Source organism: Solenopsis invicta, chromosome 12 (genome assembly GCF_016802725.1).
Source record: "Solenopsis invicta isolate M01_SB chromosome 12, UNIL_Sinv_3.0, whole genome shotgun sequence".
In the NCBI taxonomy this organism is placed as follows: domain Eukaryota; kingdom Metazoa; phylum Arthropoda; class Insecta; order Hymenoptera; family Formicidae; genus Solenopsis; species Solenopsis invicta.
The window spans coordinates 21,078,118-21,105,885 of NC_052675.1; the positions used below are offsets into that span (position 1 = coordinate 21,078,118).

At 31.6% G+C, this 27,768-nt stretch overlaps 1 protein-coding gene across 7 annotated transcripts; it reads left to right on the plus strand.

The window, feature by feature from the left end:
- The first annotated feature begins 438 nt into the window (after window positions 1-438).
- LOC105202726 (vacuolar protein sorting-associated protein 35) lies at window positions 439-19,245 on the plus strand. Of its 7 annotated transcripts, XM_039456231.1 has the most exons (13): window positions 448-596; window positions 6,139-6,358; window positions 7,647-7,770; window positions 7,844-8,039; window positions 9,619-9,813; window positions 11,299-11,382; window positions 11,463-11,699; window positions 14,472-14,620; window positions 15,091-15,577; window positions 18,010-18,429; window positions 18,514-18,657; window positions 18,732-18,934; window positions 19,045-19,245. In XM_039456231.1, exons 1-12 carry the CDS (start codon window positions 594-596, stop codon window positions 18,909-18,911), a joined length of 2,439 nt encoding a protein of 812 aa, XP_039312165.1. In that variant the 5' UTR covers window positions 448-593; the 3' UTR covers window positions 18,912-18,934; window positions 19,045-19,245. The 7 variants fall into 7 exon arrangements, with proteins under 7 accessions (XP_039312167.1, XP_039312165.1, XP_039312164.1 ...); XM_039456233.1 differs by having other exon boundaries at window positions 439-596; window positions 6,160-6,358; window positions 18,732-19,213; XM_039456230.1 differs by having other exon boundaries at window positions 18,732-19,213.
- Window positions 19,246-27,768: the final 8,523 nt, after the last annotated feature.

A 27,768-nucleotide genomic window follows, 5' to 3' on the forward strand; every position in this document is an offset into this window, starting at 1 on the left:
TTTGCATCTTCTCCGCTGCCTCATATCCTGAGTTTTCGACGCAGAAAGAAGATTATTGCAAGAAGCAAGTACAAATCCCGCAAAGAAAATACAGGCTCAAGCTGAAGAAAAATATATTTATTATTTTAGATTGCCTCCTTAATTATTTGATGAATTACTAAAATTAGTCGGACCTGTTTATTACCAAAGAATAAGTAATTCATAATCCCATTTTGCCTGAAACTCGACACATAACACTGCGGTTTTTAGCATCAGGAGGTAGCATGAAATCGATATCGTAATGACAATTATTTGATGAATTAGTAAAATTAATAAATTAGTTATTTATTAATCATCAATTAAGTCTTTTGTTTTCTTTCGTGACAACACGTGAAAGACGAATACATGCGCAAAAGTTATTCCGTTGAAAACGGAAAAAGAAAACGGCGGAATCGGCGGAATGTAGCCGCTACCACCGCTACCAATCACAAATGTTCCGTAGTTCCGCCATTCCGCATCCTATGTGAACGCACCTTGAGGCGTATCTCATTCTCATGTGGTCTTGTCAACTATTATTCCCGAGGCGTATGTACGACAAATAATTTTTCAAGAAAATGGTAAGCATCATAAAAGTTTGAGTGGCACGTTTCATAGTTTTGCTTGCAAAGATAAGTAGTTTCCTTTAGATTCGATCCATGTGGTGCTAATCGTCTCGCGAAGAGTCAGCCTATTTTGTTGTACAGGTTATCTGTCTTAAACATGTTTAAGCAATGCGTTGAGATTTTCAGTAATATAGAGCAAATGCTTCATTTTTTTTTTCTATACGAACCAGTCAATGCTTATGTAAAATCACAAAGGAAATATGTTTTATTATTGTACTTGAATTTTGCTACAATGTTTTATAACAACTAATAGAAATTTATCTGTCATTTGTTCCGATTGAAACCAATTACTTTTCAATAAATCATCAAGTTTTAGACTTTGCACACAATAGAACAAGTATTAGGATAAGGGAATAAATATTAAATTTTAGATATAACAATTAAGAGTATAGATTAAATGTAACGCATAATAGTTACGAATAAGACATAGATATGTTATACTGTTACAACCTATTTGTTCAAAGGTATAAATCTCATAGGACAGTTAATCAACTTGTAAGAAAATATTCATATTTATGTTTGATATTTTGTTAACATTATTATGAAACAAAAATGTTGTTCTCTCTTTTTTTTTTGCCAAGAATTATCACATATTTCATGTATTCACATTGCTACGATCAATCTAGTTCACTACTATACAAATTATATTTTATTTTTAATGTTTCAGTTTTATTCTTAATTCTTTCATCGTGCATTTGTCCATTTAGTATCATTGGTATTAAAATAAAATAATTTTTCAATAACCTATTATAGGGACAGAATTATCATTTAAATTTCAATTGAGAAAAATGGCCAACTGGTCAAAAGTGGATCATAGTAATAGATAATAATTTTCTAGGTACACGTTTACAAGTTCTTCCAAACTGTGCGTTGCATATTTGCCAAATTTTAAAACAGTTGTTAAGTAGAACGAGAAAAGTAATATCACAAATTAAATTAAATGAAAAATAATTTCTAATTTCTATTTCTATTATTTAATATTATTCTTCTATTGTGCGCAAGGCCTTAATGATTTTATATATTTACACCTATATAAAGCAATTGGTTGCAAGTAGATATATGCATCACTTTGAGTTTTATTTATAGAGCTTTGTATGAATCTGTTAATGTTTATCTAACGTCATGAAGAAAATATATTTCATTATTATATTTTTTAATTTTATTCCATTATTCTAGTATGACATAATTGGACATTTGCTTTGATTAAAACAATTATTTTTTGATACATCATTAAGTTTTAATAATTTAATAAACCAATTCCTATACTTTACACATATAACACTTTTAACTGCAGTGCGTCTGGATTCAATCTAATGGTTAATGTTATATGTGAAAATTATCTAATTACTCAGATAATATTTTGTGCAAAAGCAAACTAATGTAATTCATTCGCTAGTAATCATTGCAGCAAAGTTGCTGTAAAGTTGCTATCTCAGTTTGCATATATTTTTGGCTTGCAATATTGCATCGAGTGAAGACTATCACCTGGTTCGCATCTTGCTTGCAACAATTTTTAACAAGTTAGAAAAAGGTTGACAAAATGTTAAATGGATAGAATTTAAAATATAACATGTGACATTATTAATCCATCGCAAGTTAAGTTGAAACTCATTGCAGTCAAAAATGCTTTTAGTTGTAGACAAATATTTATCACGTCGCACTGTGTTTAAAGAGTCATTATATAAAGAGGGATTTTACGCGGTCAGTAATACTGTCATTATCAACAAATACTGACAATATTATTATCATGTTAATATCGAAGGATTAATGTTGAATATTGACAATGATTCCAATTTCTTAATTGTTGAGCATCAGTATTGCGTGGTAATGATATTGAATGTGTGAAAAGGACGCATCAGTTTTTTCATTCAGCAATCATGAATTTCACAATATATGACATCATGGATAAATATAATCACAGAAATAATCTTAAGTCGTATGTACACTGTCAGTATTACTGATTTAATGTTACAGTCAGTACTATTGATTGTGTAAGATCTATATTAGTTTTTCGTTTTGCTGTCAGTGCCTGCTTTTATAAATATTATAGATTGATTGTCCCTTAGAGATACGCGAATGAAGCATTTGAGAATCGAATCGAATTAAACCTTTGATAACATGTTCGAAATTAAATCGAATCAAATCTGAAATTTTCACTTTGAATTGAATCCTTTTGATTCGAATACGAATTAAATTCTGCCTTTAGATTTTCTGAGTGTTTCTAAAAAATGTTCCAATTCGTACTAAAAATTATGAAAAAAAATTTTCATTATGGTGTAATAATAGAAAATTGTTGTAAACAGGGTTTATTTATTTAATGTTTATTTGATATTTGACTGATTTAATTGAATTAATTAATAATATGTGTGTTATGTTGTAATAATTTTGTTATTAAATTGATTATTAGAAGTCAGTATTCTATAAAACGATTTAAACTTGTGTAATCATTCTATAATATAATAATAATTCCATAATATAATTTTGTAATAATTCTTGAATATTAAATTGGCCAGTTATTAATTATTTGTTTTGAGTATTAAAAGTACTGTTAGTGCTTTCAACAGATATTCAAAATTAATAATTATTGGCTAATAATAATTTAAGTCAAATGAAATAAGAAGCCTATAAAAGCCGACACGAGAACTTACAACACAACTTCTCGTGAATGCAATATTTTATTATTAACAAAAGTTTAAACGTTTTGACTTTACTTTGGTTCCTTCTCAGTGAAATCGCAAAAAATTGACGCAGTATTAACACAAATTAATTATTTAGAAACATGGATAACAGAGATTCTTCAGAAAGAGACAGTTGCAATCAATCTAGTGAAGCTTCGTCAAATTGATGCCGTAATAAGACAGTAATAGAAGACGGTCGTCACGTGAAAATGTTAAAATCGATCGGAAGATTCTACAAAAACATCCGCTATGTCAAGCGATGATGGTCTTGTGAGAGCCAATTTAATTTTTTCAGTGTTTACAAAGATGGCTTTTTTCTTCTGTATAATCTCTATTCATATATACGAAAAAAAATAATTAAAAGAATAATTTTCGCGTAATTTTTTATAAAACATAAAGTTTTAGAAAATGAGAAAGAATTGTAGAATGTTGTGTAATTTAATCGCGATTCTATTTTTGTAAAAAAATAATACTTATTTCTAAGTATTTATAAATTATTAAGTTTAAGTTTAATTTAAATTAAGTTTAGTTTTAGCTGCTAGTTTTAGTTTAGTTTAAGTTTATGTTACCGTTTTCGAATAATCATTGGTCATAATGCACGAATATTTAGAAAGGAACGCGTGTAACATGTCTCAATACAATTCTGCAAATTTAGATGATCAGATGTGTACAATAATAGTATTTCATAAATTAATGAAAATTTCGCATTAATTGTGCTAGTAATAATATTGCGTCATAACGCAGAAGTTTTGTCGGAATATAATTTCTGAATAATACTTACACACACGTCAAAAGTTACACCATTCGAATTTGAAGTATAAATATTTGACAATTGAAAAATTATATAAAAAAGTAATGTTTTATGTAGTAGAGAGAGATATTTTGACCGTTGCTGTATCAATACAAATTGAATAAGAATGCTTTCTACGGTCGCAGCTAGGTCTTCGTGCTTATATTGTTTGTGTGATTTTTTATTGCAATATTTTATATTGCAATATTTCTACATATACCTCTACACATCTATGTTTGTAAATATATCTATATAATTGCAGATTATAATTTTAATTCGAGATTTTGTTATTTGTATATCTATAAATGTTGTGCTATTGAAGTTTCTATTGAACTATGTAATTTTTGTAGAAAATTTATAATAAAAGAAGTAATACCTTTCAGTTTTTTTAAATAGTATTTATTTTTCAAAAATAAAAAAATTTATCAATTGCGCTAATTTGAAAGGGAATATATATTTCTTCAAAATACAACTGTTGTACAAGTACTTTTCAGAAATAAAACCTAAATGGTAGTATTTTCGTATTCTCGTTTAAAGGTCTTTCTAAAACGCAAATAATAGCTATATATTCTATATGAACAAATTGTATACGTACAAAAGTTATGAGCACGTATAGATGCACACACACACACACATACTCACCACGCACGCACGCACGCACGCACGCACGCACGCACGCACGCACGCACGCACACGCACGCACGCACGCAGCACGCACGCACGCACGCACGCACGCACGCACGCACGCACGCACGCACGCACGCACGCACGCACGCACGCACGCACGCACGCACGCACGCACGCACGCACGCACGCACGCACGCACGCACGCACGCACGCACGCACGCACGCACGCACGCACGCACGACGCACGCACGCACGCACGCACGCACGCACGCACGCACGCACGCACGCACGCACACACGCACGCACACACGCACGCACGCACGCACGCACACACACACACACTATGATTGTACCATATATGTATTTATTATTTATTTACACATACTTATCAATCGTAGAATTCTTTTTTAATTGTATGGCGATTAAAACATCTGTAAATATTTTAATTGTATTACATAATTTATGTTTACATTTATTACTATTTTCAAAAACTTGTAAATACATTTAATACATAATAAATCATTCATAATAAGTAAGTTTTTATAAAAATATGATTTATTAGAATCTAAGTAATAAAAATGTTGAATTTATATTTACTTAGCATTTAATCAATTAAAGTAGTCTAAATGCGATTTGAGTCAAGTTTTTGTACAATACGTTAGTTTGATTTATTCAGATACATACTATTTGGGAGTTAAGAAGACCCTTGAATGAAAATGCAAAGATACTACAATTTCAGTTTTATTTTTTGAAAGTAATCGTGCAACAGTTATGCTTTGAAACAATATATATTCTCTTTTAAATCGATGTAACTTAAAAATTTTTTATATTTTTGGAAAATACATATCATTTGAGTTTTACTTAAAAAACTTAAAGATATTACTACATAGTTTTAGTACAAACGTTTTATGTTACTTGAAGTAATGTGATAGTACTTTAGTGCATTTTATTAGGATAATGGAGCAATTTTAAATTTTGTTCTAAATTTTAATAAAATCATAATAAAGGCTTACTAAGTATTGAAACGAATTGCGAAGATTGTCTATCGTATATCCAAATTTTTGATTAGTTTATTATATGATTTAGGAATGATAAAAAGTTTTGGAAATCATCAAATCAAGGCACGCGCGGATACAAGATTGCGGATATAAATGAAACAATTAAAACAAGTGATCGATTCGAAATGGAATCAATGATTCGAAATTCTCTAATTATTTGAATTTGCATCTTTTAGGTTCGAAAAGTAATCAAATTCGAACCCACTGTGATTCGATTCGAATTTGAACTATACGCATATCTCTAATGTTCCCGTTTCGACTACCTGTATTCTCACTGCATCTGTAGTGCATGCTTGAATTGGATGGCTTATCTATGCGTGGTACTACCATGGTGTTCCTGGTAGGTATCTTTGTTTTTCTCGCAGCCAATGACACCTGCAGTAACGGGAATGGAGGAACAAGAGAAACTGTTGGAAGACGCGATCGGCGTAGTGAAAGTCCAAGCTTTTCAAATGAAACATTGTCTGGACAAATCCAAACTGATGGACGCACTGAAACATGCCTCCACTATGTTGGGAGAACTCAGAACCTCCCTTCTGAGTCCAAAAAGCTACTATGAATTGTGTATCCTTATTAATTATTTAACGACGGAGAGTTTGAATTACAATTGTGCCCAAAATTATTAGGCATTCTTGGCACAAAGAATAAATATTGCGTTGCACAGTAACGATGAAACAAGCTTCGCTATCTCCCGTAAAACTAGAGAATATTTTTGAAAATCAATCTTAAAATAAATATTTTCAATAGGATAGGATTACAATAGGATAATGATTCGTGTCACATGGCTAAAGCAGGCAAGATGTGGTTTGAGCAAGATAAACTTTTAGATTCAAGACTATAGACTTCGGAATACATGGACAGCACGTTAAATGCCAATTTTGGGCAAAGAAAGGGCGTATTAACAGACGGGGAACTCTAGGTTTTTAGTCGACTTGGATTACATTCGACAGTATTTAACTCGGATATCGTGTTGCGTAGCACGTCGTGCAACTTCCCAAACATTTTCGGTCTCGCGTAATTAGCTGAAGTCAGTACTGACAATATCCCTGTTATCGCTGTTATCATATTTTTCTCTTTCTAGAAGGTTCCGTCTACGTCCATGGTCTTGAACTTGCAGTCTCGAACATTCGTAGGTTTTGTTAAAAAAAGATTACGAAATCGAAAATGCAATAACAAACAATATAATGAAATATTTGTATTTCAACTTTATGATTGGGTGTACGGTTGATGCTACAAATGCTTCGAAGCATCTTTCAATTGATCAATTTGTAAAATTCTTTATTCCAATTGTTAATCAAATGTTTCGAAAGATTTTTGGGCTGTGTTTCCTAAATTCAATACTGAAAATCTACAGTATATGTAATGTGAATTATAGATTTTTAATATCGACAGTGTATATCGGAACGCAACTATAGCGTCTAATTGACCGCAGCCTGTGTTTCAAGGAAATCGCGTGTTCAACGAATACACGGCGCGTATAAATAATTTGAATAAGTTGAAGATTATAAAGATTAAAATTATTATTTAACACTAACAATAAGAACCGCTGTGACTGACATATGTTTACTAGCCTTATGTAAAATATTTGTATCTTACTGTAGAAAATTGGTAGAAAATTTACCGAAATATATTTTAGAAGTCACGAAATGGGCGTTTATCGATAAAATATTAAATATTTTATTGATAAATTGCAAATAAAAATTTATATTTACAATCTTTTATTTGTTTTTATGTAAATGTAAAGATAGAGAAAAATATTACGATGCCTGATAACATGGTAGTATTAGAAAAATAGACATGGCTAATATTCCTTATGACATATGTTAATATTCCTTATAACAATTATTATTAGACATGGCGATTACAGACGAGTTACGACACTTGGAACTTTATTTGTTGGATGAATTTCAAAAAGGAAGAAAAGTTACAGACCTCTATGAATTGGTACAATATGTTGGCAATATTGTGCCCAGACTGTACGTATCTACTTTGTAACTGTACATTGTTACTTTTTCATTGAATAACGAGATGCTTTGATTAATATTTTAGCTACTTACTTATCACCGTTGGTTTGGTCTACATCAAGACAACACCCGGCTTGAAAAGAGATCTTCTGAGAGATCTCGTGGAAATGTGTAGAGGCGTGCAACATCCATTGCGTGGTTTATTCCTAAGAAATTATCTATTACAATGCACAAGGAATATTTTGCCAGATGTCGCTGAAGGTGACGACGAAGATGGAACTGTATGTATATACATATTTCGTAAACTGTAAAATTTTTCTGGTGTAGATACTCATATACCGTTATTCATAGTGTTTTTAGCTTGGAAAAATTTATTGAAATATTAGGAAAAATGGTTTTTTCAAGATGTCATCTTCAAAGTATTAAAAATAGAACAAGAAATGCTCGAATTGTTGTTAAACACAATAAATTAAGAACAGGTCAATTTTACAAGCCGATAATTTATGGATGGTGACAAAAATATCCTTAATTCGAAAAATAAATTTACACATCTGGAACGTTTCGGTTGTACTAAGTCTTCATCAAGCCAAAAAACATTTTTTTTAAATCTACTTTGAAATCAAATTACACGTTAAAGATTAAACGAGAAGTTTAATAATCGCAATGGATCGCGGAAGATAAAAAAATTGACATCGTTAGAATTACACATTTTTTGTCATCCTTGTTTTTTTTTTCTGCATCGAGACTTTCGTTTATGGCGAACGGTCGACAGTGATCGCGACGACGCTCGCAATTTTGTGTTAGAACGTATGATGTTGTCAAATCAAATCTCAAATGTTGCGAAAATATTAGTCCGAAAAATTATATATAATTCCATAAGAGGTGGTTCATCACGTAATTTATTGGACACCGTAATTGCTTGAATCTCGGCTATACGAAGTCTCTTTATATTATAGTAAAAGAAGGGACGGATTAACGATACATGTGTTTTAGCTCAAAATTGCGAGAGTCGTTACGATCACTGTCCATCGTTCGTGCGATATGCGGAAAAAAACAACGATGACAAAAGTACGTAATTCTAACGATGTCGATTTTTTCATCTTCCGCAATCCACTGCCATTATTAAAATTCTCGTTTAATTTTTAACATGTAATTTAATTTCAAAGTGAATTGAAATATGAATCTCGTTTAAATGTTTTTCGGCTGATAAAAGCTTAGTATATTAGAATCTCCTTAACTTTGGCCCTCTATAATCTTTGCATTTCTCCACACGTACTTTCACAAACATTAATATCATACACCCCCTTTCTTTTATAGAATATCCTCACCACAGCACGAGTCTATCAATCACCTTTACTCGCGCAAGTATACGGTGATTGGTACTTCCATGGTGTCGCGAGGATTCTATAGCTTTGGCATTTCGCTCTTATTGCCCGATAGGGTCAAAGTTAAGGAAACTATACTGTATAGCCGAAACGTTTTAGATATGTAAATCTATTTTTTTAATTAAAGATATTTTTATCACCATTCATAATTATTGCCTCGTAAAATTGATTTGAAAGAAATCTCATCTTAAGATTTCTTTCGCATTTAAGAGCTTTAATAATTAATTTATCAATAAAGTCCGTTATTATTATTTTTATTATTATTATTGTTCTATTTTTTTGTATTTTTGGGAAAAATAATTGAAAAAACCGAGGTTTTTTAAACAATTTTTTGTCGGAAAATTAACAATACTAGCAGCTCATTATCATAGCATTTTTATTATCTATATTTTTCGAAAAAGAATAGAAAAATCCTGTTTTTTTCTTTGATTTTATTTTTCTGGAAAATTAATTATTTCTACAATTTTATTTTCAGGTTCGTGACAGCATAGATTTTGTTCTGATGAATTTTGCGGAAATGAATAAATTATGGGTACGTATGCAACATCAAGGTCACAGTAGGGATAAAGAAAGAAGAGAAAAGGAAAGAGAAGAGCTTCGAATTCTAGTCGGAACAAATCTTGTACGACTTAGTCAACTGGAATCTGTGACATTGGATAAGTATAAGAAGGTATATTTTTTTATCATCATCTTAACTCTACGTTATACTCGCGTAAGTAATAACCAGAATAGTTTTGTTAGCCTTGTAAATTTGCATACAAATATCTTTATCAAATAAAACTATTTTATTATTTTATTTAGCGCAAATTGTTTTACAATAAAAAATTTCTGTATTTAAGTAATTAATTCTAATAGAATTTAATAGATCTAGAATCAATAGTAAAATATAAAAAGGCTAGTAAACCACATTGATTCTCGCTAATATATAACTTGTAATTAAATTTTAATAACGTTTAAAACATGAGTTACATACGCCGTTTTGATCTTAAGTGGTCCTCATCGGTATGAGCTTCACTCAACTTGTAAATCATAGACAATTGACCGATGACAAAAATTGGAAAGTCAAGATTCAATAAATTATGAGACCCACGCATATCTTGTCCATGATTTCTCACTTTTTTCCCGATGTTCCAATATAAACAATATGACTTTCGTATATATGTAGTAGTAATTTTTCTTGGTGATGTCCATTTATATGGATCGTATTGCGTTACAAATTTGTTCGGAACGAGTCTCTTGGAATTTTTTATGTAGTCGATCAGGCAGTCATACTATAGCCGATGATGGTAGATTCTTAGAAGTCCAAATGGTAATTAATATCACATTTCTATTTTGTGTGGATATGTCGATTTACTGATAAATGTGACAGCTTTTGCTGGTTATGCAATACATTTTAATTTATAAAATAGGATTGAAGTGACGCAATTACCATTCTTTAATCCAAAATGTATTCAAATGAATTAAAATAGATTACAAATTTTAAATTTCTAATCCATTTCTTTTTACTTGTTAATTAAATTTAATTTTGTAAGTTGGAAGTTGATAAAAAAATGGTTTAAACGAAAAAATGTCCAAAAAATGCAAAAGTAAAAAAAAATTTTTTATGCAAAAAATAATTAACATTTTTCTTAATTGTTTATGATTTACGAATTGAGTAAAGCGTCATACTGATGAGGATCACAAGTAGGATCGAAATAGTGTCTATGATTCATATGTTTGAAGTGTTATCATTAATGTTATTTTAATAACTTATTGAAATGTAGCAGTAATTTTAACTAAAAGTTAAGAGAATAGTTTGCTGGTATAGTTTGCTGGTTCTTTTGAGTATTATTATTTATATATATATTATGATGTAGCAGTAATTTTAACTAAAAGTTAAGAGAACCAGTATAGTTTGCTGGTTCTTTTGAGTATTATTATTTATATATATATTATATATATATATATATCTATATATATATAACATTATATAATATTGTCAATTTATATTTAATTGTAAATTGTCAAACAGAACGGATGTAAAAAAATGAGATATCATTTTAGAGTGTCAGAAACACCCTACGCGAGTAAAAAAAGCAACGCAAGTAATGTAGAGTTAACTACAATTTATTTTTTAACCAAATTTTGTTAAATCTTACTATAAATCTGCTTTTAGCTTGTATTACCGGGAATTTTGGAGCAAGTGGTTAGTTGTAGGGATGCAATAGCACAGGAGTATCTTATGGAGTGTATAATTCAAGTAAATCGTCATGTGCTATAAATATTTTATTTTAAAAATAATAAACAAAAAATTAATTTTTTTTACATGTTTGTATTTAGGTTTTTCCTGATGAATTCCATTTACAAACGTTAAACGCATTTCTAAAATCCTGTGCGGAATTGCAAAATGGAGTAAATGTTAAAAACATAATTATATCGCTGATCGACAGACTTGCAGCCTTTAGTCAGCGATCCGACGGAGTGGGGGGACCAGGAAGTCCCAATCAAATGCCAGGAATTCCACAGGATGTTAAATTATTTGATGTATTTAGTGATCAGATTGCAACTATTATACAGGTATCGATTAAATAGGATATATATATATATATATATATATATATATATATATATATGTATATATATATACACACATAATGAGAGGAGAAAGGGGTGGTAAAAAAAACTGTTATGTTCTAAAATAACTCGATATTAACGTGACATAATTTTAACGAACACCATTTTGTTAGCATCACAGTTCTACCAATCACCTTCCAGGTAGAAGTTTATTGAGTATATAAAACGAACGTAACATACAATTTACTAAAGAGGGAAAAAAGAATGCGTTTATTATAGGAGATAGGAGAGGGGTTGTGGAATACTAACAACTAATATCACAAAAGGCATTTTTAAAGCATTATGAAAAGTTACAAATTAATGGTTCTTTGTAAATCTTCACACTAATAACACTGTGCGATACGATTTTTAGAACGTAATCCAGACAATATGATTCTTGTAGGCTTTTTGCCGTTAAGGCTCCTGACTCCTCAGCCGAGAACTCCGCGTTGACGGTAGCGACATTTCGTCGCGGACAAAATTAGAACTAATACACGTGAAACGTGACAGATTGACGATGAAATGTTATCGTGCATGTCATTTTGTTATTATGTGTTTCATTGTGAAAATATATGACTTGTCTCGTATTTACCAAATTCGTAAAAATAGACCGCGAGTAAAGTTTCTTTGAATTTTATACGTAAAAGTACATTTTTCACTCCTTTCAATAGCTATCCGTGTGTTTTCCTGTCCGAATAGACGTCATTTTACATGCTTTTTACGACTATTTACTGACTGCTAGGCGAAAAAAGGATAGTCGTGACCGATATTTAGAAGTGTTTTAAAACCATCTGATTAGTCTGTTTTATTCAAATTGGCATTATTTAGAAACGGCACGTTGGACAAAATTACGTGCCCATGTGTTTTCCTGTTTCAATAGCTTCACTTTACATGCTTTTTACAACTATTTACTGACTGTTAGGCGGAAAAAGGATAGTCGTGACCGATATTTAAAAGTGTTTTAAAGTCATCCGCTTAGTTTGTTTTATCCAAATTGGCTTTATTTACAAATGGCATGTCGGACAAAATTACGTGTCATTTCACGCAATTTCTCGCTTCTGACGTCACGACTTCAATATGGCCGCGGCGAGTACTCAGGAACCTTAATGAAATGTCTTTATCACGTCAAATTACAGAGAAAATTGTACTTAAAACTGCCAAAAATGATGAAAGTACCTTTGAGCCAAAATAGCTGAAAAATGTGACGCGATGGAACGATTTCATTTACGGATTTGTTTTCAACGATCTAAGATCTATAAAACTCACGTATTGTATTAACCGCTTTACGTAAAATTTACAGTTATGGATTAAAAGAATGAAAAATTTTTAATAATTTTTTTAATTTCAAAATGAACTTTTTAAAATAATTTTTTTTCTGCATAATAAGCATCTTGTAACACTTAATATAAGGCTATAAAATTGCAAGAGCGGTATATGTTCATAATAGAAATGGCTCGCGCTTATTTTCCGTATGTAATATAACTTTATATGTTAAATTTATCCTCACATTATGTCATACATTAAATTCAATTATATTATTTGTAAGCCACATTCAAGACCTTCGAGCTAAACTAAAGCTAAAAAAATTAATACCTAATATACTTTTTAAAATTATGTAAAGAGTATTTTACTCACAATCAGCTCAAGTGATATGTATTTTTCAAGAAATTTATGAAATCTTTAAATTTCGCCAGTTAGAAAGAAAAAAATATGTATATCCTTGAAATATAATTGTTGTACAACTAGTTAAAAAAAAATTTAAGTGGCATTTTAATAGAATATAAAATTTTAATCATAAATAAAGAGGTAACAGTATAAAATAATAAACTTTAATTGAAGTAAACAATATTTTAATGTAAGTGCAAATTTTTTTACTGAAACATTTTTTTTTATCGATTGTTTAACCGATTTTGACTGTTATTCTAAGAATTATTTTACTGTTTATTTATTGTTTTCACTGTGCATACAGTGCTACCAAAATCGTAGATAAACAAGTGTCGTAATAAACGAGTGTCATTCTGGCGTCGAAAATATGAAAGGGAGATTTTCTGAGATAATGATCATTTCTGAGATAATGACCATTTCTGAGAACGATAACACATCTTACATAAAAATTTCGAGATTTTGACTTATCTCTGGTTATAGGGCAAGGAGGAAAAAAAACAACACTTTTATTATATACTTCAAATCCAAGCTGTCGATTGAGCCTACTCAGAATTTGGTTTAGCCATTATTGAGATTCGATAATCTCGGGTGTTCACCAGCTCGCGTAAAGACCTGGTCTCACGCTGCGTGTTCACTTGAAGCGAGACACTATTGTATATATCTTGATACACACGTAAAAATCTCTGCTATTTTCTAGCACTAAACTAAAATTGAATTTTTATAAAAATACAATAAACACTAATGACCATTCTACAAGTAATCATTCTAAATAGACTGTAACGAAATAATCTTAACGGTTGTCTTAGAATTCAACGCGAATTATACGAGATGTAATATCTCATTACCTATCTCACGCCTTTCTCTTCTCTCTTCTATATTTTATTACTGATTATGATATTAGAATGGTTATTCAATGATTATTAGATACTACACAGTACTCGATATATCATGAAGTCAGAAAATTCCTTATCATCTAGTTTAAGTCTGAGAATAGCCAGAAAATTTACATAAAATTTTAATTAAAATATACTTGATTCATGTTATATCGGTACAAAAAAATCTTTTACATAGACGAGACAAGATATGCCGCCCGAAGATATCGTGTCCCTCCAAGTGGCTCTCATAAATTTAGCACACAAGTGTTATCCCGATCGTGTAGATTACGTAGACAAAGTTTTGTTTACAACAATCCAAATATTCCAGAAGCAAAACGTCGATAAGTAAGTGTGATTTCTTACACATGTTAAGTAACACAGGCCTGTAAAATTGAAGATTGTAAAAAAATGTTTTTTAAATACAATTACAGCTGTTTTTAATGTATTGGATTAGAACGGTTTGCATCATTTTTTAAGCTCAAAGATAAATGTTTAGCTATTTGTATGTACAGTTTTATTTAACGACACACGTGTCACTACTTTTTGTTTTAATCCGATATTTTTGTCTGTTACTAATTTGCCCAAACTTGGTTATCACTTTTTTAAAAAAATGGCGTTAAAGTTGTTTTTAGTCTTTCCGTTGTCTTTTTTCTCAAAGTTGTGACGCGATAGTCAAATTTGAATAATGGATTAATTCAGCAGACAAAAATACATAGAATACAGCTGCAATTACTATAAAAATTTCACGATTCAATTTCGCAGATCTGTGTAATTGCACTGTTTATATCGTATGTTAAATATATATTTTTTTCTAGATTGGAGTATAATAGTGCAGTTTCGAGAGAACTAGTTAGATTAATGAAGATTCCCGTAGACAATTATAAGAATATATTAACTGTGCTTAAGCTTGAACACTATGCGCCCCTTTTGGATTATTTCGATTACGAGGGCAGGAAGTCATTGGCTATATACATAATAACGAATATTTTGGAAAATGAAACGTTAATACCGACGCAAGAACAAGTAGACGCGGTGCTCTTCATGGTATCTTCCTTGGTGCAGGATCAACCAGATCAACCTAATATAGAAGAAGATCCTGAAGATTTTGCTGAGGAGCAAGGATTACTTGGAAGACTGATACATCATTTTAAATCGGAAACACCAGACCAGCAATATATGATATTGAGCGCAGCAAGAAAGCATTTCAGTGCTGGCGGTAACAAGAGAATAAAATTCACTTTACCTCCCATAGTTTTCCAAAGTTATCAATTAGCTTTTACTTATAAAACACTGAAGGATCAGGTGTGTAGTTGTCAGTTACATATTTTACAAAGAAACATAATCAAGCGTCTTCTTGCTATTTCAATAAGCTTCGAATAAGTTTAAAACATTGGAAACTAAAAGACGTTTCGAATCATATTAAACGGAACTTCCATATGTGAAAACACAACATAAACGAGAAGTCTCAACAAGTTAGATTTTAGTGCCGAATAAATATATTTATCGTGCGATTTTATACACCTTTTTAAATTGACAAAACTGTGCGTCGAATAACCTTTCAATCTTAAAATATAGTTCCAAGTTGAATAAGATAATAGTAATATCATTATTAAATTTAAAGTTAGCACTACGTGCCTCAGTAATTGAGTTTACCTAAGACACCCGCTCCGAAAAGTTGAGAGATCTCAGGTTCATCCCTGGCTGAGGTGTTATCTTTCGCAACAAATTCTTTACAGTTTTTTTTTATGGGGAAAAGAGTTCTCACATTTAGCTGTTTATTAGCACCAATTTTATTAAATTGACTTTTAATTTAATAATCTAATATTACTATTTTCTCGTTCAACTTGGAACTGCGTTTCAAAACCGAAAAATTATCCGGCGCGCAGTGTTTCGTGAACTTGAAAAGATACGTAAAATCACACAATAAATATCAGCACTAACCAAGACACATTCCCAAGTGTAAATTTCAGATTTTAATGAAACTTTGTACACATATAGATTACATAAATGGATGAATTTAGAAAATATCAGTTGCCGCCCAAACACGGTATTAAGGGGTAAAATTATCCCTTTTGTGCAAAGCGATTTTCAGCTCTTTGTTATATCTCAAAAACTATTCGAGATATAAAAAAATATTTTATACGAAAGTTTTATAATAAAATTACCTCTATTTATTTCTGTCAATATTATTTTTTAAAAATAATTAATAAAAAAAAATTTTTATCTTTTAACACTATTTTTAGGCAGCAACTGATTTTTTCTAAATTTATCTATTTATACAATCTATATGTATATGTATAAAGTTTCATTAAAATCACACATTTACACTTGGGAATGTTTCCTTGTAAGATTTAGGAATGACCGTTGAGGCTTTTCGTTATATCAGCTTTCGTATTTTTATTTAAAAACATTTTTTTAATTATTAAGTATTCGTGAGATTATTAAACTTTTATATAAACAATTTTTTACAAAATAAATATCAACACTAAGATTTAGCTACGATCGATAAGGAATTTCGATTGTTTATATTACGTCTAAACATTTTTTTATCTTACGGTCTCGACAGTATTTGTTACAAAAGAAAATAACCGATGTTTTTAAAGGAGCATTTAACGCGCGAGCGTAGCACTTGTAAAAAATATACGTATCTTTTATTGATAATTGTGACGATTAGGGGACCGTCCTCCAATGACTTTAACACATGTTGTCAAGGTCATGACCCTGAATGACTTTCAAAAGATTTTAGGTGGTGATCACTGTAAAAAGTTGTTACCATAAAAAGTTATAAAAATTAAGTCTATAATTTATACTTTAACACAGATAGCACATTATTTTTATATGTGTACTATTGCCGGTGGATTAATTATACTATTCCATAAATGTATGACTTTTCACGCGAAACGAGGTCTATCCCATACCTTCCCCTGCTTATGGAGCGAAACGAGATCTGTAATTATTGTACTATTTCACATGGACTTATTCCACTTTACATGGAATTTTAATCCGCAGCATAATCTAATTTCCAAATGATGGAAACTTCGCTTCGTTAAAGGTTTTCTCTGGTCGGACTCGGCGTTGACAGTTGCGAAATGCGAGGTAGTATCGCGAAAAAAATTAGAATAGGCGTGAAATATGACATGTAGACGATGAAACTTTGTCTCGCGTGTCATTTCGTCATTATGGGTTTTTATTGTAAAGATGTGACTCGTCGCATATTTACCAAATTCGTAAAAATTGGTCGCGAGTAAAGTTATATTTGAGATACGTAAAGTATATTTTTCACTTTTTCAACACTTGTGTGTTTTCTTACCTGAATAAGCTTCACTTTACGTGTTTTTTACGAATATTCACTGACTGTCGTGCGAAAAAAGAAGAGTTAAAAAACCCATTTTCACAAGTGTTTTAAAGCAATCTCATTATTCTGTTTTATTCAAATTATCTTTATTTACAAATTCCACAATCAAACTTTTACATGTTATTGCTCGCTTATGACGTCACGCCTTTAATATGATTGTAACAATTACAATTGCAGGGACCTTAATAAAACGTTTTTCGTTAATAGTTTTTTAACGAACAGTTACCATCATTCAAAATTTTTTGAAGATTATTCAGAATCAACATTTGTCAAGGTCAAATTTATTAAAATCGGAAAGAAGACATTTGGTTGTGTTCTTTATAGCGAAATAAATTTATTAAATAGTGATACAAATATAGTGATATTCTTTTCTTTTCAGGATGATATGTGGCAAAAAAAATGTCAAAAAATTTTTCAGTTTTGTCACACGACTATTACAGCACTGATGAAGGCCGAATTAGCCGAATTGCCTTTAAGGCTGTTTCTGCAAGGTGCGATAGCGATCGGCGAGATCCGTTTTGATAATTTCGAAATGGTGGCTTACGAATTTATGAGCCAAGCATTTTCGATATATGAGGATGAAATAAGCGATTCGAAAGCACAGCTCGCAGCGATCACTTTGATCATCGCCACATTTGAGCAAATGAGTTGCTTTGGCGAGGAAAACGCGGAGCCCGTTCGCAATCAGTGCGCCTTATATGCGAGCAAATTGTTGAGAAAACCTGATCAATGTAGAGGAGTCGCTACTTGTTCGCATATATTTTGGTCTGGAAAATCTTTAGCTTCAGGCGGGAAAGAAGTACGTATAAATCTAACTTTGATCGTTCGAAAGAAATGTAGAAGTAAGATAAATTGTTAACGGGAAATGTTTTATAATTTTTAGATGCAAGAAGGCGGTAAAGTGTTAGACTGCTTGAAAAAGGGTATTAGGATAGCGAGTCAGTGCATGGACACGTCTGTGCAAGTACAGCTATACGTGGAATTGTTGAATCATTATATTTACTTTTACGAAAAAGGAAATACAGCTGTAAAAATCTGCAATTAGCTATATCAGTTGTAATAGAATTTTTTAGTTGTTTCTTTTAATTAATTTCTTTTCAGGTAACCGTGCAAATATTGAATCAAGTAATTGCGAAAATTAGAGAGGAACTTCCCAATCTGGAGGCGAGTGAAGAAACCGATCAAATACAGAAACATTTAGCAAATACATTAGAACATTTAAGAAATAGGATGGAATCGCCAGACTCTGACGGACTTACTTATCAAGGCCTCGTCCTTTAACAGTGAATCGGCATTGTAATTTTGTAAATAAAATATTTCTATAATATGGACAATATTATAGGTCGATTGTATCAACTACGATTAGCATTGATTCTGATTAATTTAATTTTTATTTTATATATCTTCGTTGTAGAGTGGACTGTAAATTAGAACCGAAAAATGAATTATAAATCAGGATCCATTTATTGCAATTGTTGCTGCATCTCAGATATAAATTATAAAATTATTTCTTAAATAAATGTTTAAATTACATCGAATTATTTACACGATTTGTTAATGACGTATCAAGCGTACATATTGAAATTAATAGAATTGTATGTACATTTGTTTTAATAAAGATTTATTATACAATACACTTGCCAAGCTTCTGTAATGAAAATTTGTATCGTATTCAGAATCTGCGAGCTACTGTGTGAGAAATATAATTATATTGGAATTATAGGCGTAGTATATCTAGCGTTTTTCGATTGAGCGTTTAAGGAGAGGGATAAATCTCACAAGGAAAAAAATTCACTCAATTTTGTGGTCGTGCGTTCCCCGCGCTTCAGACGCGATTCTCGCTTAAGGCGATGCTGGAGATACCGACTGAACACTATTATTTTTAATTTCAGTAAACTTTTTATTGAATTCACAGAATGATAAATCCTTCTCTACAATGAAAGTATTGACAAAAACATAATACGCTGGCTACAATTTGACACGAAAAACGGAAAAAAGTTGCAAAACTATGTGCTTCTGTAGTAGTCTCGTGACAATATATATTGAGTAGGGGAAAGTAGGGTTATTGTACGCACTGGGTAATTGTACGCTTCGTGGTTTGGCACCTTCCCGATGAATAGAAATTATATCACGACGATATTTGTAGGCTGAAGGCATTTTTTAAATATATAACCATACGTTATATCATTTAAAAACGTAGTTAATTGAAAAAATAAGAAAAAGTAAAATCATGATTTTTCTTGCGATTTTGGCATTCAGAAAATAAGGCAATAAGTCCGTATTTTTACTTTAGTCATTTAATTTTGTTATACCTAACAAAAGTACGTTTTTCCCTGCGTTCTTTGAGCTATTGTTTATTAAATTTAATTAAATAGTCATCAAGTAATTGTTTTTTTATCAAATCAAGTTCGCCGTCGACAATTTTACGCATCCATCTTGAAAGGCGTGAGACCACGTGAGATCAACTATAGTGCCACTAGTACAGTGTAGTGCAGTGTAGTGTAGTTAAAAGAATGGGCTATAACCTCATTTTTCCTCCGCGTCCATTTATCCAACCGCACGTACAATTACCCAAGGCCCGAGAAATTTTTTCGTTTAACCACTTGCTTCTTTTTGCTGAATATAGCATTACCAAATAAAAAATTGTTCAATATGACAATACATAATGATAAAAAAATGTTTAAAGTTTCTATTTCTGTACTCGTATCGATTTCAACTTTAAAAATCACTTCACTGCGATAAATTTCCCTTAGGTGCGTGCAATTTACCTACTTTCCCCTATATTGGACTTTGCGTCGCGATATCTCCGCTCGTAGGACACGGAGAGAAAAAATAAAAACACTTTTATTATGCAATTCGTTACCAAGCTATCGATTGAGACTACTCAGACCTTGATCGGATCAGCCGTTACTGAGAGGTGATAACTCGTTAATGCTTGAAATCGCTGACTCGCGTAAAAGAGGCGCGGGTCATTCTCGCTTTGCGTTTTTTATCTTTTCTTTAAATTGGCACGAGACGCGACCGCGCCTCTTGATACCAACGCTAATTTTTTGTAGCGACTTTTAATCGATTTACAGAAGAATAATCGACTATGATTGGTCAATTTCTTACAGATTCCGGCATAAGTTATCGGTTATCACCTGCGTAAATCAACCTTAATAGGCTTTCTACAATAAGCTATTAGTCGGTATCATAAATCATAAGCCATAAAAATTGATCACAGTCAAATGTGAAGAGAATATTCGATGTGATAGATCAATTCTTAAGGCGCAAGTTCACGCAGCGAATAAAAGCTGGCGTTTTACCCCCTCTCCATCAATTTGGCAAATCCAGCAAATAAACGCTCAAAGTTCGACACAGTTCAACTTTTAGCGATTAAACGCTGGCGTTTACCCCTTCTCCATCAATTTTCATCAATTTGGCAAATTCAGAGGATAAACGCTCAAAGTTCGACACAGTCCAACTTTTAGCAAAACGACGCTGAAATTTAAATATTACATTCCAAATTAATTACCTTCCAAAAGTAAATATATAAGAAAAAAATTATGACTGAAAGGTTAAATCAATCGACATCATCTGAAAATACAAACAAATTTAATATATATTATATACATATAGTAAGCATACTTTCAGGCTAGGTTGCTTTTTGTTTTTTATTTATTTATGTTAGATAGCTTTATTTGTTATATTGTGTTAATAACTGTTTTTTTATATTGTAGAAAATTCTGTTATACCCTCATATATTTGTGGTGTGTGCAAAACAATTGTTTGTACCATACAAGAAAGTGAAGAAATATATCGGCACTCTTGTATGGAGGGATATAATGAATGTTACATAGATAAAAATTCATATTATTTTTATCCTAAAAGTGGTAAATACATTAGTAACAATTTTGGCCCGATGCAAAAAAGAAACTGTGCTCATTACGATTTACAAAAATCGGAGCTACCAAAAACTTTTTTTTTATCTATTTCTTTCTGTTTTTTTAACAAATACATTGCAGCAATTGCAGCAGCTATACGTCGTCCTCTAATTTCAGCTATAACCGCCACTGTGTGTTTATAATATTTTACAAACTCGATATATTGATTATAATATTTCAACTCTATTTTTGCGGTTACGTTAGATTATGTACTTAGCAATTGCCGCTTTTAACGCTGTTTTGCGATGCGGTGGAGTTGGGTGGAGTAAAAGTAAAACGCCAGCTTTTATTCGCTACATGAAAAGGATAGAGGCGATAGCGTTTAGCTTTTTAACGCTGCTTTGCGTTGCGATTGAGTGGGGGTAAAACGCCAGCTTTTACTCGCTGCGTGAAATTGCACCTTTATGGCTTATGACTTATGATATCGACTAAAGGGCCTCGCACATGAAATGCATAACAAAGCATAAACATAGCATAAGGTCTCTGGATCAATGAGAATGTTACGTAAATCAATATGGCGACTTTACGCTGGATACTCATTGGTCTATCGGTCTTACGTTATGCTTATGTTATGTTATGCATTTTATGCGAGGTCGTTCTTAATAGCTTATTGTAGAAAGCCTATTAAGGGCCAGTTTCACAACTTAGTTTAACCGGAGTTTAAAGAGCCTCGCACATGAAATGCATAACATAACATAAGCACAACATAAGATTAACGGACCAATGAAAATGTTATGTAAATCAATATGGCGACTTTATGCTGGATGCTCATTGACCCATAGGTCTTATGTTATGCTTATGTTATGTTATGCGTTTCATGTGCGAGGCCCTTAAACCTTTAAACTTGGTTTACGGTAAATATTGTGTCCCACAACTGTCTTAAACCTCGGTTAACGTTGTTAAACTGCGGTTAAAGTTGAGCGGCGAAATTCGGGCGTTTAAGGTAGATAACCGAGGTTTAATACTGCAGCGCCACTGCTTTCAGTAATCTTTCGAGTATTGTACTTCATGGCTGATATCTCCACGAAATTGTAAAAAGGTTATGTTGCAAGATATGGCTCTGGAATATATGTTATCGTCATCTGACGATGAAGATTTTGTGCAAATAATAAATCGACGCCCGAGAATAATTAGAAGACGACCGTCATATTTTGAAGAATTTGATGACATTGATTTTTATGCTCGATTTCGCTTAACCAAGGAATCTGTTACCGCAGTCTTAAGAGAAATCAAAGAAGAAATTTCTCATAAAACAGAACAGTAAAAATAGTTTTGTAATATTATTAAATTAGTACTTATAGATTACATACTATAATTACGATGACCATATGTGTTTTTCCAAAGAACAGTTTTTTTTTATTTCGAGTGGCTGTCTTTTAGATTTATTTATTTTTTTCAAAACTCAATTTTGTCTTTTATTCTAATCTGTTGTTCTTTATTTTATGAGAAATTTTTTTCTAATTAGTGTTCCAATGTTTAATGTACTTAATAAAGTGTAAATTTTTACAGTAACAATTGAATTTAATTGTTTAGTTCAAACTGATTTGGAAACATGTAAGAAGAAAACTTTAAAACTTTTAAATTTGTTCATTATTTTTTGCCTTGGTGTATAGAACTTGTAATATCCCATTCCCTACTCTTCGGTAACAACCAATCACACTACTTGTTCTAGAAGAAAGATAAGTCTGTTGAAGTTTCTTCGCATAGATTATAGGTTTACGTAACCTAGAGTTAAAATCTGGTTGTGAAACGCGATAGAAGTTTAACCGTGGCGTTAAACTTGACGGTAGTTCAACTAAGCTCGGGTTAAACCCAAAGTTGTGAAACTGGGCCTAAGCCCGTATCAGACTAGGCATTGAAAATTGAAGATTGAAGATTAAAGATTGAGCTTTGGCCAATCAAAATAAAAGGAGTTAAAATTTCCTTGTTTCGATTGGTCATCGGATGATCTCTCGTTGGCTAATTATCTATCTTTTCACGATTGTTCTTAACTTTAAAAAGGGCAAGCAGTTGCATCACCCAATCGCTTAAAGAATTCGTTATCTTACGGTTTCTCTTCTTTGAAGGTATGGTTCCGATTTTTATATTGTCGCGTCCGTTTATTTGGGACAAACTTTCCATATGGATCATCTTTCCGTTCGTGTTGAAACAAAGGTTGGAAAAAACAAAACTGAGGTTGTAAGTTTTGATTTCATAGTTTTTTTTTTTATAGTTTCCGTTTGGCGTCGCGACTCAATCTTATCTTTGATCGTTGCCAGTCTTTAAAAACATTAAGATTTTTTTTTTTTAGAGTCCAGGCTTTGTTCATATGGATTATTGTATTAGGATAGGCTGTTGTTTAGAGTTTTGACGTCGCACAATTTCATCTTTTTTTGCTTATTTAACGGATTTACTGCTCCGGATGTCAATATATATTCCGAAGACAGTATTTGATTTTTCTTATAGTAATAGGGTGATAGTGTTATAAAAGAGAAATCGTGAAGTTTCGGATATAAGTATTATAAATTTTACAATTTTTTAGCTTGTTTCGCGATTCATATTTTGTATGATGGATGCAAAAAGGGAAATCGTGAAATCTTTTGGGTGTAACAAACACAATATATTGATTTTTTTTTTACTGCAGATCAACGCTCGTTTTATGCTTTCTAACATAATACAAGTGAAATATTGCGTAGAAAACGTTTCATTTTAAATGCTTGATAAAAAACGCAATATTTTGGTTTTTAGAACAGATTAACAATTGTTCTATGCTTTTTAATATAATACAAATAAAATATTGCATAGAGGACGTTTCATTTTAAATGCGCAATAAAAAAAGCAATATTCTTGTTTTTGCTGCAGATTAACGCTTGTTCAATATCCTTAAACATAATACAAGTAAAATATCGCATAAAGAATGTTTTATTAAAAATGCGCGTTAAAGAACGGATTATATTGGTTTTTTTACTGCTGATCAACGGTTTTTTTTTTAAATGCTTTTTAACATAATACAAGTAAAATATTGCATAGAGAACGTTTTATTTTAAACGCAGATTAAGAACGCAATATTTTGGTTTTTACATTAACGTTTGTTCAATGCTTTTTAACATAATACACGTGAAATATTGCATAAAGAACGATTCATTAAAAATGCGCGTTAAAGCACGCAATATAATTGTTTTTACTTCCGATCAACACTTTTTCAGTGCTTTTTCATGTAATACAAATGACATATCGCATAAAGAACGTTTCATTTAAAATGCGCGTTAAAGAAAACAAAATTTTGGTTTTTACTGCTGATCAATGGTTGTTTAATGTTTATTAACGTAATACACGTGAGGTATCGCATAAAGAACGCTTCCTTTGAAATGCGCGTTGTATAACGCAATATTTTTTGGTTTTTACTGCAGATTAACGCTTGTTCAATGCTTTTTTAACATAATACAAATAAAATACAGCATAGAGAATTTTTTTCTTTTTTTATTTATTTAAAATGCGTTTTAAATAACGCAATATTTAGGTTCTTTTTTTTGGTTTTTATTACAAAATAACGCTTGTTTAATACTGTTTACCATAATACAGGTAATATATTGCATAAAAAATGTTTCATTAAAATGCGCGTTGAAGAACGCAATATATTAGTGTAACTTCTTCTCTTTTTTTTTTGCTGATCAACGATTGTTCAATGCTTTTTAACATAATGCAAATAAAATATCGCTGTTGTGCCCCGGTGATGGCTCCAGGGACGTCGGTAGGTATATCGGGATCTTTTCAGCGCCTTAGGAGTTAGGACTCGTAGGAAGGGCCGCTCGGTGATCAAAGATACAACACTAGCTCGTTCCAACGTTAAGATAATGTATTTTCTTCAGTATTGCCTTCGTTACACTTGTAGTATGATTATGTATGTCGCTCGTTTTCTTGTTCTTCCCGGACGGCCCGGTATATATAGGTCGGCTGTTATCTCCGGATTGTGTTACAAGCTCGACGTGTAAGTCACGCACGGCGAGTAACACACCGGACAGCTGTTTGTCAAACTCTTCCGTCGCTTTCCGATTTTGTCGCGATATTTATACGGAAATTCGTCGTTTGGTTCGGCCAATCGTGTTCCTTGCGGCATGCAGCTCCCACGCTTAGCCGAAATCCGAATACCGGAAAGCGACTCAGCATTAGCTGGCGCAGCGCGATGGTGTTGCGGGCCGGAAGCCCGACAGACCATCAGCGTCTTTTCGATATTTCTAGCGTATGCGGAATTCGAGTCCGCTACGCGTATGCATAGCAATAGGAATCTTGATTTCCTGTTGCTATGCGTATAATTATCGTAGTTGTACAGGGTACAACAATCGCATATTAAACGTTTAATTTAAATGCGCGTTAAAGAACGAAATATTTTGGTTTTTTACTGCAGATTAACGCTTGTTTAATGTTACCCCTTTTTATTTATTTATTTATTTATATATTTTTTTTAACATAACACAAGAGAGATATAGCATAGAGAACGTTTTATGAAAAATGCGCGTTAATGAACACAGTATATTGGTTTCTATTGTTGATCAATGCTTGCTCGATGTTTTTCTTTTTTCACGTAATACAAATAAAATATCGTATAGAGAACGTTCAATTAATTTGCGCGTTAAAGAAAACAAGATTTTGATGCTGATTAATGATTGTTCAGTACTTATTAAAGTAATATATGTGAGGTATTGCATAGATAATGTTTACTATGAAATGCGCGTTGAATAACGCAATATTAAGGTTTTTTTTTTACTGCCGATCAGACCTTGTTCAATGTTAAATAATGTAATACATGTGCGATATCGCATAGAGAACGTTTTTTTTTTAAATGCGCGTTAAAGAACGCAATATTTTGGTTTTTACTGCAGATCAACGCTTGTTCAATGCTTTTTAACCTAATACAAGTGAAATATCGCATAGAGAACGTTTAATTCAAAATGCGCGACGAAAAACGCAAAATTTTAGTTTTTACTGCAGATTAACGCTTGTTCAATGCTTTTCCACATAATACAAGTGGAATATTGCATAAGGACCTCTTTGTTAAAAATGCGGCTTGAAAACGCAATATATTGGTTTTTACTGCTGTACAACGCTTTTTCAATGCTTTTCTCATGTAATAGAAATAAAATATTGCATAGAGCACCTCTCATTTTAAATGCGTGTTTAAAAAGACAAAATTTTGGTTTTTAATGTTGATCAACGCTAGTTTAACGCTTATTGACGTAATAAACGTGAGATATCGCATAGAGAACGTTTCATTTAAAATGCGCGTTAGAGAACGCAATATTTTGGTTTTTATTGCTGATAAACGCTTGTTTAATTCTTATTAACGTAATAGACGAGAGGTACCGTATAGAGAACGTTTACTTTGAAATGCGCTTTGAATAACGCAATATTTAGGTTTTTACAGCCGATCTACCCTTGTTCAATGCTTATTAACGCATTACACGTGAGATATCACATAGAGAACGTTTCATTTGAAATGCGCGTTAAAGAACGCATATTTATGGTTTTTTACAGCAGATCAACGCTTTTTCAATGTTTTTCAAAATAATACAAGTAAAATATCGCATAGAAAACTTTTAATTTAAAATGCGTTTTGAATAACGCAATATATTGGTTTTTAATGCAGTTCAACGTTTGTTCAATGCAATTTATCATAATACAAGTGAAATATTGCATAGAGAACGTTTTATTTCAAATATGCGTACAAAAACGCAATACTTTGGTTGTTCTTGCAGATTAACGCTTGTTCAATGCTTTTTTTTTTATGTAATACAAGTGAAGTATCGCATTGATAACGTTTCATCTGAAAAACGCGGTAAAAAACGAATTATTTTGGTTTTTATTGCAGTTCAAGGTTGGTTCAATGTATACTAACGTAATACACGTGACGTAACGCATAGAGAACGTTTAATTTTAAATGCGCGTTAAATAACGCAATAATTTGGTTTTTACTGATGATCAACGCTTGTTAAATGTTTGTTAACGTAATAAACGTGAGTTATCGCATAGATAATATTTCATTTGAACTGCGCTTTGAAGAGCAACAATAGTTTTGTTTTTACGGCAGTTTAACACTTGTACAATGCCTTTTTTTTTAACATAATGGTGAAATATTGCATACAGAACGTTTAATTTAAATGCGCATTAAAGAACGCAATATTTTGGTTTTTACTGCAGAGGAACGTTAGTTCAATGATAATTAACGTAATACACGTGAC